General features: G+C 47.5%; 1 protein-coding gene across 3 annotated transcripts in view; it reads right to left on the reverse strand.

Annotated features, from left to right (window-relative positions):
* Nucleotides 1–516: 516 nt before the first annotated feature.
* myo5b (myosin VB) overlaps nt 517–16,888 on the reverse strand; it is a 39,228-nt gene continuing 22,856 nt past the window's right edge. For 2 of the 3 annotated variants that reach the window (XM_060049717.1, XM_060049716.1), the window contains exons 22-40: nt 16,332–16,568; nt 15,941–16,034; nt 14,924–15,069; nt 14,204–14,317; nt 13,579–13,713; nt 12,791–12,856; nt 12,230–12,457; nt 11,856–11,965; nt 11,247–11,324; nt 9,696–9,894; nt 8,744–8,837; nt 8,259–8,405; nt 7,060–7,211; nt 6,881–6,970; nt 6,124–6,274; nt 4,610–4,904; nt 3,914–4,088; nt 3,180–3,260; nt 517–2,927 (exon numbers count right to left, since the gene is read on the reverse strand). In XM_060049717.1, coding sequence (XP_059905700.1) covers nt 2,775–2,927; nt 3,180–3,260; nt 3,914–4,088; nt 4,610–4,904; nt 6,124–6,274; nt 6,881–6,970; nt 7,060–7,211; nt 8,259–8,405; nt 8,744–8,837; nt 9,696–9,894; nt 11,247–11,324; nt 11,856–11,965; nt 12,230–12,457; nt 12,791–12,856; nt 13,579–13,713; nt 14,204–14,317; nt 14,924–15,069; nt 15,941–16,034; nt 16,332–16,568 — 2,745 coding nt within the window. In that variant the 3' untranslated portion in view covers nt 517–2,774. The remainder of the gene's footprint in view (nt 2,928–3,179; nt 3,261–3,913; nt 4,089–4,609; nt 4,905–6,123; nt 6,275–6,880; nt 6,971–7,059; nt 7,212–8,258; nt 8,406–8,743; nt 8,838–9,695; nt 9,895–11,246; nt 11,325–11,855; nt 11,966–12,229; nt 12,458–12,790; nt 12,857–13,578; nt 13,714–14,203; nt 14,318–14,923; nt 15,070–15,940; nt 16,035–16,331; nt 16,569–16,888) is intronic. The other variant, XM_060049718.1, reaches the window with a different exon arrangement.

Consider the following 16,888-nt stretch of genomic DNA (forward strand, 5'->3'; position numbering starts at 1 on the left):
AAGCCCCAAAAATAAACTTCCCCCCCAAACATACACAGATGCTCGGCTTTGAAACCCACTACACCACTAATAGTGGATCACCATGGGAACCTACGCAAAGCTACGTTCCCCAGTGGTTACTCTGGAACCAGGGGGGATATGAGTAACATGTGCATAAACTATGTTGACTTGGTGTTTGGGGACTAAGACATCTCATCGTTTTTAGCTCTAGTAGTGAATAGTTGTAGCTTATGTCTGCTATATTTTAACTTTAACCAGTAATAACTTTGATATGGGTTCCATGTTGAATATACCTTTGCACCCGAAAATTACCTTTGCACCTTTGCACCCGAAAATTAGCATATATATTTTTATCTATGGGTTTCAAGGGTTTATCCTGTCAGCCAACATATTCAAAAAATATCAGGACCAATACTTGTTTTCTGCACTGCAAAAGAAAGAAGCAATAAATGTTTATTTGTATTATCGTTACCATGGAGACACACTTTTTTTCTCCATAAAAAAAACTTTGTGGAATTATTCTCAAACCATCAATGCATTTTATTTAACCGATTAAAGAAATCGGGAATCACAATATGGAATTAGAACAGACAGATATTAAAAAAATACATTTCGAGAATATTTTTTAAATTGAAATAACCTTTACATACTCCTCCCCTCTAATTTGCTGAATTTGCAGAACTCTGAGAACCTTGAATAATTTTTTTAAGACAATTATTGCTCGTAAAAGTAAAAGGATAGCATGTCAATAGTTGAAATTATAGTATTCTGAAGAAAAAATATATATTCTAAAATACTGGACAATTAAATTTGATTGACTCTTTCATTCACATTTTCAAATAAAATGATTTTAGAAAGACATCGATAAATGTTTGCACTTCTTTTTTAAATTAAGAGTTGGATATAAAGAATAGAAAAAAACAATTCCGACTTTTTAAATTATTTATTTTGTAATCACTGAAATGTGATTGTGAAAGGCCAGTGAAACGGATATTTTAATAGGACGAAAAACGACTGAAGAAATTAACACCCTCCTACCAGCATTCGCTACAGACAATTTGTATTAGCCTACCTCTGAGGTCGCTGTGCTTCAATTCCATTTTCAGACAGCAGAAGGCAGCAGAGGACACAAATGTATAGGTTCTATCAACACAAAAATCCTCAATCATCTCAAACTCGATAATTGACAAAAACGGTCAAATCAAATTACAAGGTGTTAAAAAAAAAAAAAAAAAAGAAGGTACACAGTAAGGAAATCTGGCTGTAAACATTGGCATTGGACAGAGAACGTAACTCTGAACCAAAGACGAAGGCAAAGCTAGTACAGCCCTGGTGGCGAAAGAAAGAAATTAGGAGTGAGATGTTGCTTTGTGTTTGACTTGCTGGTTAACATCACAACCATGTGGACAATTACTATTTAAAAAAATATTACTTTGTTCACCTTCAACATACATACATCCACTTTTTATTAATATGTCCCCTGGACACAATGGACCTACTCCTTTCAAATTCCTCTGGATTAATGATTAGGTCTGTCTCTAGCTGTACCATTTACTTGAACTGTACCTAGTTAAAACATTTATATCAGGCCATTTCTCTCACAATTACCCCCTCAACCACCTCTCTCAAGTTGCCATCATCAACACAGCCCGCTATTTGAAGTGCCCTTACTTTGCAAACAGCTGTGAAGTTGGTTGATTGATTTATAAGAAGCATAATTGATTCCATTTGTGATGTCACAAGTGTCGACCCAGAAGATTTGACAGAAGGATTTCGTGTGCCAGTTTGTACGTAGCACAAGGAACGGAGAAGTGGATCTTACACATTATACATCTGGGTTGACATCACTCCCACTTGTGAATTCACAAATTGATAAGATCCCAACATTTCTTATCCTCAATAAAAATAAAAGAAATAGGGGCCCATAAAGTTTGCACACTGCCCCAACGAACAGCAATACCCAACCCATCATGAAACTTCATCCGACAACAGCCGCAACCAATAGGGAGGGTGCATTAGCTCGATGTTGGTACTTGTTGGCTTTTGTTGGGTTTCGTCGTGAGCAATATACCTTCAAACATAACGCAACGCTGTAACCCCAGACATGAAGGTCCCCTCTTCTCCGTTGAATCCCCCCAACTACACTTACTTACTATAAGGTGTAGAAATCGATGATGAAATGCCCGCACACAAGCTACAGGAGAGTTCAGGACAGCATGTACTTTACAGTGGGCGTAGATGACAAACATGGGCGGGGCATCAGCCCCTAGAGCCAGGGGTGATAGATTGTGAAACAAGTCGATCGAGGAGGGTTTCCTTGCACTGCTTACAGTGGGGTCTGTGGCACGAGGTGCTTTCAACACTTGCGTTTAAAGTCCTGCAAATTGATTCATTACAGTTTATGATTTTTCAATATATACACATATATCTGTCTCACTGCCACTTTAAGTGCAAAAACGTGTACAGAGAAAAAAACAAGACAATTAAAATAAGACAGCATTACAGTATTATAATTTTTTTTTTTACGATGACAACACAGCCAGGTTGCCTTCGTTCCGACACACCCCTCAAGGAAGACACAACCACAGGTCAGGATTACGCAATGACCGGGCGCGGTGATGATCGCCGGGTGAAAATCGGATCGCGGAAAAAATCGGGAACACGCGGAAAGACACATCAAATCGATCGGAACAACAATGACAACAACCACAAGGTTCATGTGGGCGCCTCCCCCCCCCCCCCCCCCCCCCCCCTGGACGGGAGGGTTGGGGGTGCTACACCCTGACCAGGAAGCCCAGCCCCAGGGAGGCGGGGATGTGCAGGGTCTCCAGGCTGAGGGCGGAGGGCGTGTAGGGGAAGAGCACCGGGAAGGTGTGCTTGGTGTCTACCAGCAGCGTGGGCGCGTCGTTCCTCTCCTGGAGGTTACTCTGGGGGGGGGGGAGTTTAGGAGGATGTTAGACACAATGGTAGTGGTACCGGATGGGACACACACAGAAAGACACAGACACAGACACAGACACAGACAGACAGACAGACAGACAGACAGACAGACAGACAGACAGACAGACAGACAGACAGACAGACACACAGACACACAGGCAGGCGGGAAGATGTAAACAGACAGACAGACAGAAACACATCCAGATAAAACAGACCGACCTACAGTCAGATCAACCTACCTGAATGTTTCGGATGAAGGAGACGGTGACCCGCTCCTCAAACTCGTTCAGCGGAGTGTACAGGTTCAGAATCTTCACAATCTGACGCACAAAGGAAAAAACGATCATTCAGGTGCAGCTCACCTGTTGTACCTTCTCTTCTCATTAGACTACGCGTGTGTTTACCTGGTGTTCAGGTGTGTCTCACCTGTGGTACAGTCCCTTCTCATTGGACTAGTGTGTACCTGGTGGACAGGTGTGTCCCACCTGTTGTACCTTCTCTTCTCATTGGACTATGTGTGTATACCTGTTGTACCTGCTCTTCTTATTGGACTGTATGCAAGTGTACCTGTTGGCAAGGTGTGTCTCACCTGTTGTAGCTTCTCTCCCCATTGGACTGTATGCATGTTTACCTGGTGTTCAGGTGAGCCTCACCTGTCATACCTTCTCTCCCCATTGGACTGTATGCATGTTTACCTGGTGTTCAGGTGAGCCTCACCTGTCATACCTTCTCTCCTCATTGGACTGTATGCATGTTTACCTGGTGTTCAGGTGAGCCTCACCTGTCATACCTTCTCTCCCCATTGGACTGTATGCATGTTTACCTGGTGTTCAGGTGAGCCTCACCTGTCATACCTTCTCTCCCCATTGGACCGTATGCATGTGTACCTGGTGTTCAGGTGCGTCTCACCTGTCGTACCTTCTCTTCCCATTGGACCGTATGCGTGTGAACCGGGTGTTCAGGTGCGCCTCACCTGCTGCATGGTGAGTGCGGTGCAGAGGGCGCAGATGGCCTCGGCGTCCTGGGACGTCTTCTTCTTGACCTGCAGCAGCTGGGCGGCCTGGATGATGGGCTCCAGTGTGGGCGCCGCCTTGCTCTGCTGCAGGTTGTTGGCCCGCAGCCACTCCTCCATCTGGCTGATGTTGTACCTGGGGACCGGGGGAGAGGCACGTATGACTGATCTGGAGCCAGGATAAGGATTTGACCTCCTTTATATGAGGGATATTAAAAAACGAATCTGATTCTGTCACCAACTCTGATTCCGATTGAGATTGTATTTCTGACTCCGAATTTATCCTGATTATTATCCCGATCCAAATACTGATTCTACTCCTGATCCTAATTCTGAACCTTATCCAGATTGAAATCCCGATCCAAATCCAGAACCTTAACCAGATTCAGATCCGGATTGAGGTCCAGAACCCGTAACCAGATTCAGATCCATATCAAGGTCCGGAACCGGAACCAGATTCAGATCTCGATCCAAATCCAGAACCCTATCAAGATTCAGCTCCTGATCCAAATCCAGATCCTTAACCAGATTCAGATCCCAACTCATAACCTAATCCAAATCCCGATCCTTAATCCGATCCCACGATCCTAACCACCAACCACCGACCCCCCTCCCCCACCCCCGTACCCCGACCCCGTCCCCCCTTTCCGCACAGACCTGAGCTGCATGCCGGTGCTCCACGAGCACACGTCCTTGCGCAGCAGCAGGTTGTTGAGGGTGAAGGCGTTGATGCAGTGGAACAGCTGCCGGACCACCTGGCTGACGATCTCGGGGTCCAGGCCGTGCTCACCCATCACGCTGTGGAACTGCCCCAGCTGGCGGATCAGCGCGCCCAGGGTGTAGGTGCTGGGCCCGTTGCCGTCGTGGTCCATGCTGGACGAGCGGTTCCGGTAGCCCATGGGCTTCACCCCGGACAGGCTGGGGATGCTCTCGCTCTCCAGCATGGCCGACACTGGTGGAGGGTGAGAGAGGGAAGAAGGGAGTAAGTGAGGAAGGGAGTGAGTATAACTTTATTTACAAAGGACCTTTCATACAGGAATTGCAGCTCAAAGTGCTTTACATAAAATCTGGAAAAAAGGAAATAATGAAAAATAAAAAGGACATTATGTCAAAACCTAATAATCTAAATTACGGTAAAAACAAAAGTTGAGTAAAAAACAAGCATTATACTACAGTAAACACAAGTAGTAAGAGCAATACATGGATTGGAAAGAAAAGTGCAGATAAAGGACATACTGGTAAAAATTAACTGTGGTAAAACATTTGAAGAGTTGGTCTCCCGGACATCTAATTTAAATGCTTGTGTAAAGAGATAGAGTTTTAAGCTGCCAGTTGAAAATATCTAGAGAGTTGGCTTCTCTGATGTTTTTTGGGCAGGTTGGGAAGCCAGCGTTGTCCGTGGACCGGAGTCGCGGTGTTGAGGGTGTTAGAGCTCACATGAGCCACTGCTAATGGATGAGCTCATGTTCCCCCCATTCAAGGTATTCCTAAACCAAACTATTTACATTGCGACTAATGAAATCATTGACAGATCACTTCGGATGCGACGGTTTGGACCGTTGATGTCATTAGTCAGACTCTTGTGATTTTCCTTGGAAACTGAGTTAATGTTCCAGACCAAGAGTAAAAAAATACTCGTTTGGACATGGCTTACATTAGATGAATAGCCCAGCGTGACTGTTTCCCCTTATCTCCTCATGCCCACGATAAATCCTCAATAAATCACCTCTCATTTGACCCTAGATGGACGCACCCTTGCTTGCTTATAAGGACCTTAACAAACTCTACCTTGCTGTGCATACACGCACACATGTGTTTCGCTGGAACCTTACAGATCTTAGGCTCTGGCATGGCACATTAATACATTTAGAGGATTTTGTTGAATGGTTGTAAGTCGCTTTTATCCAAAGCGACTTACAACCATCAAATCTCACACCGACGGGGTGTCAACCACGCAGGGCGACAGCCAGCTCGTCAGGAGCAGGTTGAGGTCTCGCTCAGGGACACCTCGACACTCACAGCTAGGAGGGGCCGGGGATCGAACCAGCAACCTTCCGGTTACCAGTCAACCCCGCTCTACCTCCTGAGCCACTGTCCCCCTAACGATATGCATTACAGAAGCGTGAGCCAGGAGAGGTTTGAAGCGGCTGACGTAGCAGTGTGCAGCTCACCGATCATGGGCTGCATGATGCCCTCGGCCACCTTGATGAGCTGCTGGTAGATCTGGATGGAGAGGTCGCTCAGTACCTGCCGGTACTCGGCCAGGTCAAAGTTCTTCAGGCAGTGCTCGTTCTGCTTGCCCGTGTTCTGGGTCATGAACGCCTGGACGACAATAACGTGAGCCGAGTCTTAACAAACGTTCTAATTGACTCGTTGACTTCAACTGTAATTGGCAGTCAAATGATTTCTACTGTTCTAATGCGAATTAGGAGGAATAAACGTTAAACGAATTGAAGAATAATTTCGTTCATTTCAATATTTTATTAGAAATATAGAAAGTTTGGTGGAGACTTTTATTTATCCAAAGTGTCTCAGGCTATCACCATAGGAACTCTCAGCCAGGCCGAACTCTGACTCAGGCCAGGGTTAGGGTAAGGGTTAGGGGTAGCCTGGGAACCAGATGAATCTGCAAGCTCATGTGTTATTTGCTCTGGCCTATGTGTCTGGCCCCCTATCCTTCAAACTGATTCCCATCAGACCTGCCCGGTACAACAGTTATTGATGTACGGGGCGGGTGTAATACGAGGACGGGGGTGCCGTTGAGGCCTTTCATAAACCCGTTTTGGTTACACTGATTGGTTGGAGATCTATCCAATTGGGTGCGGAGGCATTTTGATCCGTGCCCTTCACTAACACCCCTTCAAAATAACCAGGATATGCAAAGAACATCATCATCACCCAGCTTGACAATCGTCACTCAGTCCTCACCTCATCGCCGCTGTATTGCTTCAGGCAGTGCAGCAGGCGGCTAGTGTTGGCCAGCCAGAAGGACACCATCTCAAAGTCGTTGACGTTTTTCTGCAGAGCAACGGATTAGCCAATGAGATACACAAACGCTCCGGCCGGGACGCCGCCAGTACAGAGCGCAGGGACAGCGGGGGCGTTACCTTGAGGACCTTCTTGATGGCGTTGATGGTGGAAGTGAGCAGGGACTCCACCTTCTCGTCGTCGTTGACGTAGTCGGCGTGGCGGATGCACATGAACAGGATGTAGGCCGGGAGGCAGGGCACCGTCGCCGACACGGAGCTGGGGCGGATCTCTGAGGAACACACACACACACACACACACACACACACACACACACACACACACACACACACACACACACACACACACACACACACACACACACACACACACACACACACACACACACACAGTGAATTCCCTAGGCAGGACTCATCATCTGGAGCAGGGGTCATTCTGAAACCATACTTACACATACATGCTTTACCAAAATGGTTTCCTATTTTACACAAAATATTGTCTTTCCGGGATGCAAAGCTACATTAAAATTTGACAAAGTCACAAAGCCAGGGTAATCTCTACGTCAGGTTTAACAACATCTATTATAGCATAATACCATTTTCTCCCATCAGAGTAGGTCATGAAATGCCAGAATTAAGACAACGTTGTATTCTTTCCTGCTCAAATGGTGATGGTCTGATTTGCAATTAACTAATGTATTCTCTAACAAGGTTGAATGATGACAATGTCAATTCTTCTTTGGCTCTTCAAATTGCATTTCAAGCAATTCTATTTATATTAATTTATTTTTTAAGTACTTTCGAAATCTGGCTTGTGCTGCCTGGTTTCTCCAGACGACAATCCTCCTAACCCTGAATCACTACCGCAAGTAGCTCTCTCAGGAACAGGTAGGCTAAGCCTCCCAGCTCAGCTGATCCCTAACAGGTAGAATGAATGTTAACCCAGGACCTCTGAGAGTCCAAGGACCCAGCCCGGCCGGGCCCCTGTACCGGGCCCCAGTACCGGGCCCGGGGCCCCAGTACCGGGCCCCAGTACCGGGCCCCAGTACCGGGCCCCTGGACCGGGCCCCAGTACCGGGCCCCTGGACCGGGCCCCAGTACCGGGCCCCAGTACCGGGCCCCTGGAACGGGCCCCAGTACCGGGCCCCTGTACCGGGCCCCAGTACCGGGCCCCTGTACCGGGCCCCTGTACCGGACCCCTGTACCGGACCCCTGTACCGGGCCCCTGTACTGGACCCCTGGACCGGGCCCCTGGACCGGGCCCCTACCCCGGGCCCCTACCCCGGGCCCCTACCCCGGGCCCCTGGACCGGGTCTTACCGGCGATGAGGGCCTTGAGCAGCAGGGCCTCGTCCTCCTTGCAGTACTCCAGCATGCCCTCAAAGTCCTTCTCCCGGCGCTGCACCGTCACCTGGCGGCTGAGCTCGGGCCGCGACCGCGCCGAGTCCACCGGTGTCACCGGGGACACTGGAGGGGGGAGGGGGGGGGGGGCAGAGGTCACCGTTAGTGTGGAGGGGGCAGAGGTCACCATCAGTGCGGAGGGGGCAGAGGTCACCGTTAGTGCGTAGGTGCGTAAACTTAAATGATTAAACGGATCAGACGAGCCATGGATAATGCAAATTGATAAATAAATTAAAATAAAATAAAAAGGTTGTGATGAGATAAAGAGATGCAACAATAGATAATAACAATTGATTGTTATTCAAAATTTGAGTAACAACAATAAATATATACCGGTATATTATTTTTTTTATTTATAGGAGGAGATCCGGATTCTGGTTGACACGGCGATCCTTATCACTTACCCTCAAGTTCCTGGATCTTCTTCATGTAGATCCTGAGCTGCTTCTTCAACTTCCTCTCATTCTTCTCCAGCTTCTCCACCAGCTCCTTCAGGTCCTGCACCCCGAGAGAACACAGACAGACGCGAAACGGTTGAGAGCGGCTACGTCAGGTCAGAATCCAAACAAGCACCTAGGAGATGTTTAACGCGAGAATGGCCATGGGGGGAAAGGTTACAAGTCGCCTGGAAGGTGCAGCCTGTAAGTATTAAAAGCATCTACAAGGACAGGAGAGGATACACAGGTTTTATGGAGGCATAGCGAAGGGAGGACTGCGTGGTGAGGTAACCAGAGGAGAAGGGAACAATGCAGGGTCTCCATATACCTGACATTGGGAGGAGACGGGGATAATAGCTGGCTAAGCCCATATACAAAGCAGTGACATCAGAACTATGTCACATCATCCACAACAGCCTACATTATTCCACACAATGGACCGGAGCATTGGACAACGTCACTTCATGCTGAGATAATGTGTACCTCTACTATAGAAGCATTCACATACTGCTCTCATTGTGTACTATGCACGGTACATTTATTGTAATTCTTGGTTCTTTGCAAAGATGTATGCAACCGATTCCACACTCATGTTTAACTCCAACAACCGAGCCAAAGTTGAGGCGTGTGCCAATCAAACAGCTCACACACACACACACACACACACTAGGGGTGGTCCTCAAAGAATATTTTGCCTCTTGCCCTCACACGCAGTCAGAAACACACTCACACACACACACACACACACACACACACACACACACACACACACACACACACACACACACACACACACACACACACAGCGATAGCTTATAAGACATCTCCAGCGTCCCCATATCAGGCGCCCCAAAGTGAAGCCCCTTCCCTTCGGTCGTGAACCCGGACCACCGCTACGAGGGGGGGGGGGGTCTCTCACCAGGTTGTCGTTGGTGAGCCGGGTGATCTCCTGCTGCACGCTGTACTCCACCTGGGCCTCGGGGGACAGGGACATGGTGTGGTTCAGCGCCTCCGTCTTCTTCTCCAGGTCGCCCCGCAGCACCTCGATCTGGGTGTGCAGTGCCTCCAGCTCGTCCTTATGCTGCCGGGACAGGCTCTGCACCTGGGCCTCCAGCACCCTGGGAGGGCGGATGAATGGATGAGTGGGGGAATGGGTCGGGCATTGGATAGGGCAGACGTGGAAGGATGGATGGATGATAGGACGGATGATTTGATTGGATGGATAAACGGACGGGTGGATGAATGGGTGAATGGGTGAATGGGTGAATGGATGAATGGGTGAATGGGTGGGTGAATGAATGGGTGAATGGGTGGGTGAATGAATGGGTGAATGGGCGAATGGGTGAATGGGTGAATGAATGGGTGGACGGGTGAATAAGTGGAGCGGTGAGTGAATGAATGAACGAATGAATGAATGATGGGGAGTTGTGACGTGGTCACATTTGGGACATGGGTGGACGAGTGGAAAAAAAGGAATGATGACATAAAGAATATGATCACTGCATACTCAAACTCAAAAAGACGTCTGGGGAGCATTGCAAACACACACAAAAACAGGGGACGATTTCATCTCAATACTCCTCTCTGGGGATTTACACTTCACACACTTCACACTCAAGTCACCAAACACAGTGACCCAATGCGGGCTGGGGATGGTGTAGTGGGGGAACGCACAGCACGCTCAACCTTCGCTTCGTCACACCCACAGAGAGAGGCTGGAGGGGAACCACCCTCCCCAAGTGTATGAACCACATGCACACGCTTTTATTGTGACCGTCATGTGATAGGAAGGGAAGTCATCGGTTGTGCCAAAATCCCCCTTGTTTCCATTGCCAGGTGTGACGATTAGCCACAACAAGCCGTTTCTGCATCCACACTATAGTGACATCCCAAGTGGGGGCGTCCGACCATATGTTCGACCGATAGACCACTGCTGATGTTTCTGCATCCAACACTATTGTGACACCACAGGTGGGTAGGTCCATCAGTCAGACATACTTCCCAGCGGACTGTACCAAATGCAAATCTAATCCATACATCTGGGTGGACAGTCCCGCTTGTGATGTCACTCTAGTGTTAGATCAGAAACGGCTTGTAGTGCATCACAAGTGGGAAATATCCAACCATTTATATCGGACTGAAGGACCGACCCAAAGGACTGTACTGACTAAACGTCTAATCTCCCCATCATACATCTGGGTGGACAGTCCCATTTGCGACATCACAAACGGGTCGATTTAGAAACGGCTTGGGATAGCAATCAGATTCTTCCATCAAAGTGAGCCCACAAAGTGTGCAGGGTCCCCAAGTGCATTTGGTTCCAGGGAAAAATCCATTTCCTTAAACTAACCAGGATGTGACACACACACACACACACACACACACACACAGGGAGGAGGGAAAGGAATAAAACAAAACAGGAGGAGAGGAAGGAGAGAGCAAGCAGAGAGAGAGAGAGAGCGACAGAGACCTGGCTACTTCTTTCAGCCCCTGGTAGGCCAAGCCCAGCTCCCCGTCTTCGTTCAAATGAGCCCAGTCCTCAGAGAAGCTGACGTCGGCGAGAGGAGGAGGCAAGCAGAGGAAAGCAGGAGGAGGAAGGACGAGGAAGAAAAGAACACATCATGAAGGCCCGAGAAAATAGGCGAGAAAATACAGCACAAAGTCAACACCGAGGAAGAAGGTTAGAAGTTATTGTAATGTTCTGATTGTTCAGATAGTTTCTAATGTGGATGTTAACCTTCCTAAACAAACTTGAATGAACGCCATCGTTAATCCACAGCTATACCGAATATTTAAAATAATCAAAAGCCAAATAAACGCTATTGCTCAAGTATCTTGTTGTACTAAATGAGGATAAATCATAGAGGGATAATATTATACATTATTCAACTTGTACTTAAACCGCAAAAGGATCAGTGTTGATAACAAAATCCTTACAAGGAACTCCTCACACAGGTCTGTTTGTCTTGATATTGACCAACATACTTGAAAACGCATTAGAAAAATGGCCCAAAATATACATGCATGAAACCCTGGGGAGAAGAAGGTAAAGGCAGCATAACGGAGAGGGCCTTCCTACCTCTTGGACTCAGACACCTCCTGGTAGGCCTTCAGCGCCTCCTCCTTATCTCTGGGAGGTTTCTTGTTGTTCACCTCAGCCTCGATGCTGCTCACCTTTTCACTGTCAACCTACGCAAAAACAACACAACAGTGTTGTCAAAAACATGTGCGCGTTTCAAATTCCTGAATGAATGGATGAATTTGAGTAAGCATGGCATTAATAGGACCCAGGGTTAGGGGTTTCTACTCCGGCTCGGGTCACACATGCCAAAAAATGTATACTCAAACATAGTTTAATAAATCCTAATAAACTCCATAACATGTTCATAACCTGTTTCCATTTACAATCCATCAATGTAAATAATCTCACTACATAAATCCTATTAAACTTACAAGTCCATTTTGCTGTGGGCCACTGACTATCTTGGTTCTGAGCAGAAGAACCTCCTCCTTGCGCATATCCAGCTCCTCATTGGCCGCTTTCAGCTGGGTGAGCAGCAGCTTGTAGCTCTCCTGAAGCTCATTGGACGAGCTGTCGTCGGAGACCCGGTCGCTGACGGTCCTCCTCATCTCGTTCAGGTCGTTCTTCAGCTTCTTGTTCTCCGATTCCAGCTCTTGCCTCTGTAGACGTTGGAGCGAAAATAGGCCATATACATAGACACAGACACAGATACGTTTATATATTAGAGGTGTCCTTAATGAAGACCTTGCATAGTCCAATCTGATTCGTCAGCCCAGGTCCTCGACAACCATTGTCGATGATCATTGATTCATATACAATATGAATCAATGAATCCCAACATGCAAACAACATATTTTTTATGCATGTAGCTCAATGACGCCTCATTGGTTGTGACTTTTGCAAGGTTGAAACACTTAAAAATATATAAATTGGTATAAATATGTATATATGTAGGGCTAAGTTAAGCGTGAATTCAAGAGACCCAACTGTACCTTCAAACTGTTGTAGGCCAGATCTGCGACTTCATCCTGGGATGTCAAGTTCCTTCTCTCCGTGACCTAAACATCAGCACACAGCGCAGTCAGAAACACGTCCTCTGACAAGGGGTCGGTACGCAAGCTATGGAACTAAGACGTTCTTTAACATTTCTGCCTTGATGAGTTAAAAGAAATGTGGCACGGGTATTTCACTCCTAGCTGAAAGGTTAGGCTTAGGATCAGTCCACAGACTACCTACCTAGCCTGCTCATGATCAAAATCCCTGAAATTTGCTCTGGTTAAAGCCTGTTAAATGACTAAATATAATTACATAGTCACACTACTAATTCACAATCGCTTTGCTTCAGGAGGTTACCATAGCCCTTTCCATCATAACAATTTGCTACTAATCAAGGGTACCGTATTGCCATGGTTACCCTCATCACTATTCCACCAAAGCTGTGGAATAATTTGCCACTTCACATCAGACAAGCCCCTTCACTGTCTCTTTTTAAGTCCCATCTTAAAACTCACCTCGTTTCTCTGGCTTTTAACACCAGGTAGCGTGTTGATGTTATGTAGATGTGTTATGTGGGCAGTGTATTTGATTAGATTTTATTCATTGGATTCTATTTCGTTTTTATCTTTTTATTACTTTTATCCTATTGAGCCCCTCATCTTTTTATTGTGCTTCTGTTGTGTTTTTAGTGTTTTTCTTATCTTGTTGTACAGCACTTTGGGAACCTTGTGTTTGCTTAAATTGTGCTATATAAATAAAGTGGATTGGATTGGATCACTCCCACCTTGCTCTTGGCAAGCTCCTCCATCTTGTCTATGTGGGCCTGCAACCTCTTCCTCTCCAGTTCCAGCTCCCGCACGCGCTTCTGCAGCTTCATGAAGATGCTGATGTCCATCGCTGCCTTCTCCACGCCCATGTCCTGGGGAGGCGGAGTTATAGTAGGAAACATTTAGCTGGAGCGAGATCCAAAATGAACAGACCTCAATGTAAATGTCCTCTGTTTCAACATCATTGATCACGTCTAAAGACTGAGAAGACTGAATTGATGATATATCAAGATGCACATTTACATAGATTACATTTTTTACCTTTACTTTATTTAAGTTGTTTCAAGTTTAACAGTTTCAAGTTACAATTTGCTCTCTTGAAGACATACTTGATGAAGACTAGTTCCTTTTAGCACTATTTAATAGGAATGGCAACATATTTGATGAGCGTTTGAGAGTTTGTGAACACATGACGGTGTAACCCAGCAGTTCAATGAGTCAGGATGTCATACTAGTGATGGGTGGGGGGTGTGTGTGTGTGTGTGTGTGTGTGTGTGTGTGTGTGTGTGTGTGTGTGTGTGTGTGTGTGTGTGTGTGTGTGTGTGTGTGTGTGTGTGTGTGTGTGTGTGTGTGTGTGTTTACCTCCACCATCTGAATGGCGTCCTCTGCGTCTCCCACCTCAGAGGTGGAGATGGAGGGGTAGTTGGAGTCAGACTCCAGGCTGCTCACGTTGGACGGGTTTCTCCTGTGGCCTCGCTGGAAATAAGTCACATTTAAATACCGTGTTGAGGTAGACTATCCCACCTTTTTGAGGTAGACTATCCCACCGTGTTGAGGTAGACTACCCTACCTTGTTGAGGTAGACTATCCTACCTTGTTGAGGTAGACTATCCTACCTTGTTGAGGTAGACTATCCTACCTTGTTGAGGTAGACTATCCTACATTGTTGAGGTAGACTATCCTACCTTGTTGAGGTAGACTATCCTACCTTGTTGAGGTAGACTACCCTACCTTGTTGAGGTAGACTATCCTACCTTGTTGAGGTAGACTATCCTACCTTGTTGAGGTAGACTATCCTACCTTGTTGAGGTAGACTATCTTACCTTGTTGAGGTAGACTATCCTACCTTGTTGAGGTAGACTATCCTACCTTGTTGAGGTAGACTATCCTACCTTGTTGAGGTAGACTATCCTACCTTGTTGAGGTAGACTATCCTACCTTGTTGAGGTAGACTATCCTACCTTGTTGAGGTAGACTATCCTACCTTGGCATCACCTGTATTTGCCCGTTATTGCCAACATGGACTAATAGTAGCACTCCCATTTGGAGATAAAAGCACTTTTCCATCTCATCTCACGCTACCTTGGTGAGTGCCACCTCCTCCTCCAGGTTGTCGAAGCGCTGCTCCATCCTGGAGAACTCCTTCAGGAGGTTCTGGTAGCGGAGTCTCTCCTGGTCCAGGTCCTTCTGGAGGTCCGTCTCCCTCTGGGAGGCGCTGCTCTCCTGGTCTGCACACACCAGGACACACGGGGCCGTCACACAGGGTTGAGGGGGATTTACACTGCTATGAGTCGGTGGACTCGGACACTTGTCACTTCATAACAAACTCGCAACACTGAATCTCAAAGCGGTCAGCATCGCAGTGTGATTCATCACGGAGAAGGTGTACCCATGGAGAGAATGGGTCTTTGTATGCTGGGGCCAAAATGATGAATGTTGATAAATAAATAAATAAATACGATTCATAATGTGTGGAGTGTTGTCTTCAGCCCCAAGAGAGACAAGCAGCAAACAACGGCCCCCTAGTATCCCCCATGGAGGGGAGGGAACCTGATACCATCTCCACCTCTCTCACCCCACACCACACTCTCTCTCTCTCCTGGGGGACCAGAGAGCAGAGCGAGGAGCTAGAGATCAGGGGGAGGAGCTAGGGAGCAGGGGGAGGGGCTAGGGATCAGGGGGAGGAGTTAGGGATCAGGGGGAGGAGCTAGGGAGCAGAGTGAGGGGCTAGGGAGCGGAGCGAGGAGCTAGGGGTCAGGGGGTGGAGCTAGGGAGCAGAGGGAGGAGCTAGAGAACGGAACGAGGAGCTAGGGATCAGGGGGAGGAGCTAGGGATCAGGGGGAGGAGTTAGGGATCAGGGGGAGGAGTTAGGGATCAGGGGGAGGAGCTAAGGAGCAGAGCGAGGAGCTAAGGAGCAGAGCGAGGAGCTAGGGAGCGGAGCGAGGAGCTAGGGAGCGGAGCGAGGAGCTAGGGGTCAGGGGGAGGAGCTAGGGAGCGGAGCGAGGAGCTAGGGAGCGGAGCGAGGAGCTAGGGGTCAGGGGGAGGAGCTAGGGAGCGGAGCGAGGAGCTAGGGAGCGGAGCGAGGAGCTAGGGGTTCACCTTCAGTGCTCTTGGAGTGCTGCAGCAGCTTGTGGTTCATCTGCTCCTTATCGCTCTTCAGCAGGTGGTTCTCCTTCTCCAACTCCTCCACTCTCTACACCAAACCAGGCAGAGATTAAGACTGTTCTGTCGTATATGACATCATACAGCATATAAAAGCAGGGCTAAACGTACAGTAAAATAGGTTTGTAACGATTCTTTACAGATCTGATTTGTATTCTATGTGTGTAAGTGTGTGCGTCTTCTTTTCCCTTTTAGCTGTAAATCAGATCCTGCTGTGGAATCCGGACCACTGCAGTCAAGCGGCTCGGTTTTCAGGCCGTTGTCACGGAAACCAAAGAAAAAAAAAAACAGCTTGCCCCGGCGCACCTGAACCCGAGTCACGGCTCACCTGAGTCAGGACCAGCTTCTCGCTGCCGTGCTCCGCCTCCTGCCTCTGGTTCAAGTCACGTGACTCCTTTAGCTCCGCCCTCAGCCGGGCCAGCTCCTCCTGCAGGGAGGTCAGTTGGTTGCCGTCGCCGTGGCGGAGGCGGACCTGCTCCAGCTCCTTCTGCAGCTTGCCGACCTCTGACCCCAGGTTATTGTTGTGGGACAGCAGCTGCTCGTTCTGGGTCTTGAGGTCCTTGGACTGAAAGGAGGTGGACACAGTGAAAGTGTTAGAAATGATTATGTATGTATTGTGTGCTATTTTCAAAAAATTGTTGAATTGAAATGTCTGTCCTTTGTTCGTATGAAGTATTGTTGACTTCTTACTGTACTACCAATACTCATACTACCTGTAATGGTATTGAGGTTAAGTGTCATTTTGTAACTTCAGCATGAAAAAAAACTGAAATGCATAAGTTACTTCAAAATTTGCAATCTTTATCTAGGTGTGCAATGTGCATTGGAAAATCATGTCCCATGAAATCCATTGCAAGCGATTCAATGGGAGCAGTACATTTTTTC

Source organism: Gadus macrocephalus, chromosome 4 (genome assembly GCF_031168955.1).
Source record: "Gadus macrocephalus chromosome 4, ASM3116895v1".
Taxonomy (NCBI): Eukaryota; Metazoa; Chordata; class Actinopteri; order Gadiformes; family Gadidae; genus Gadus; species Gadus macrocephalus.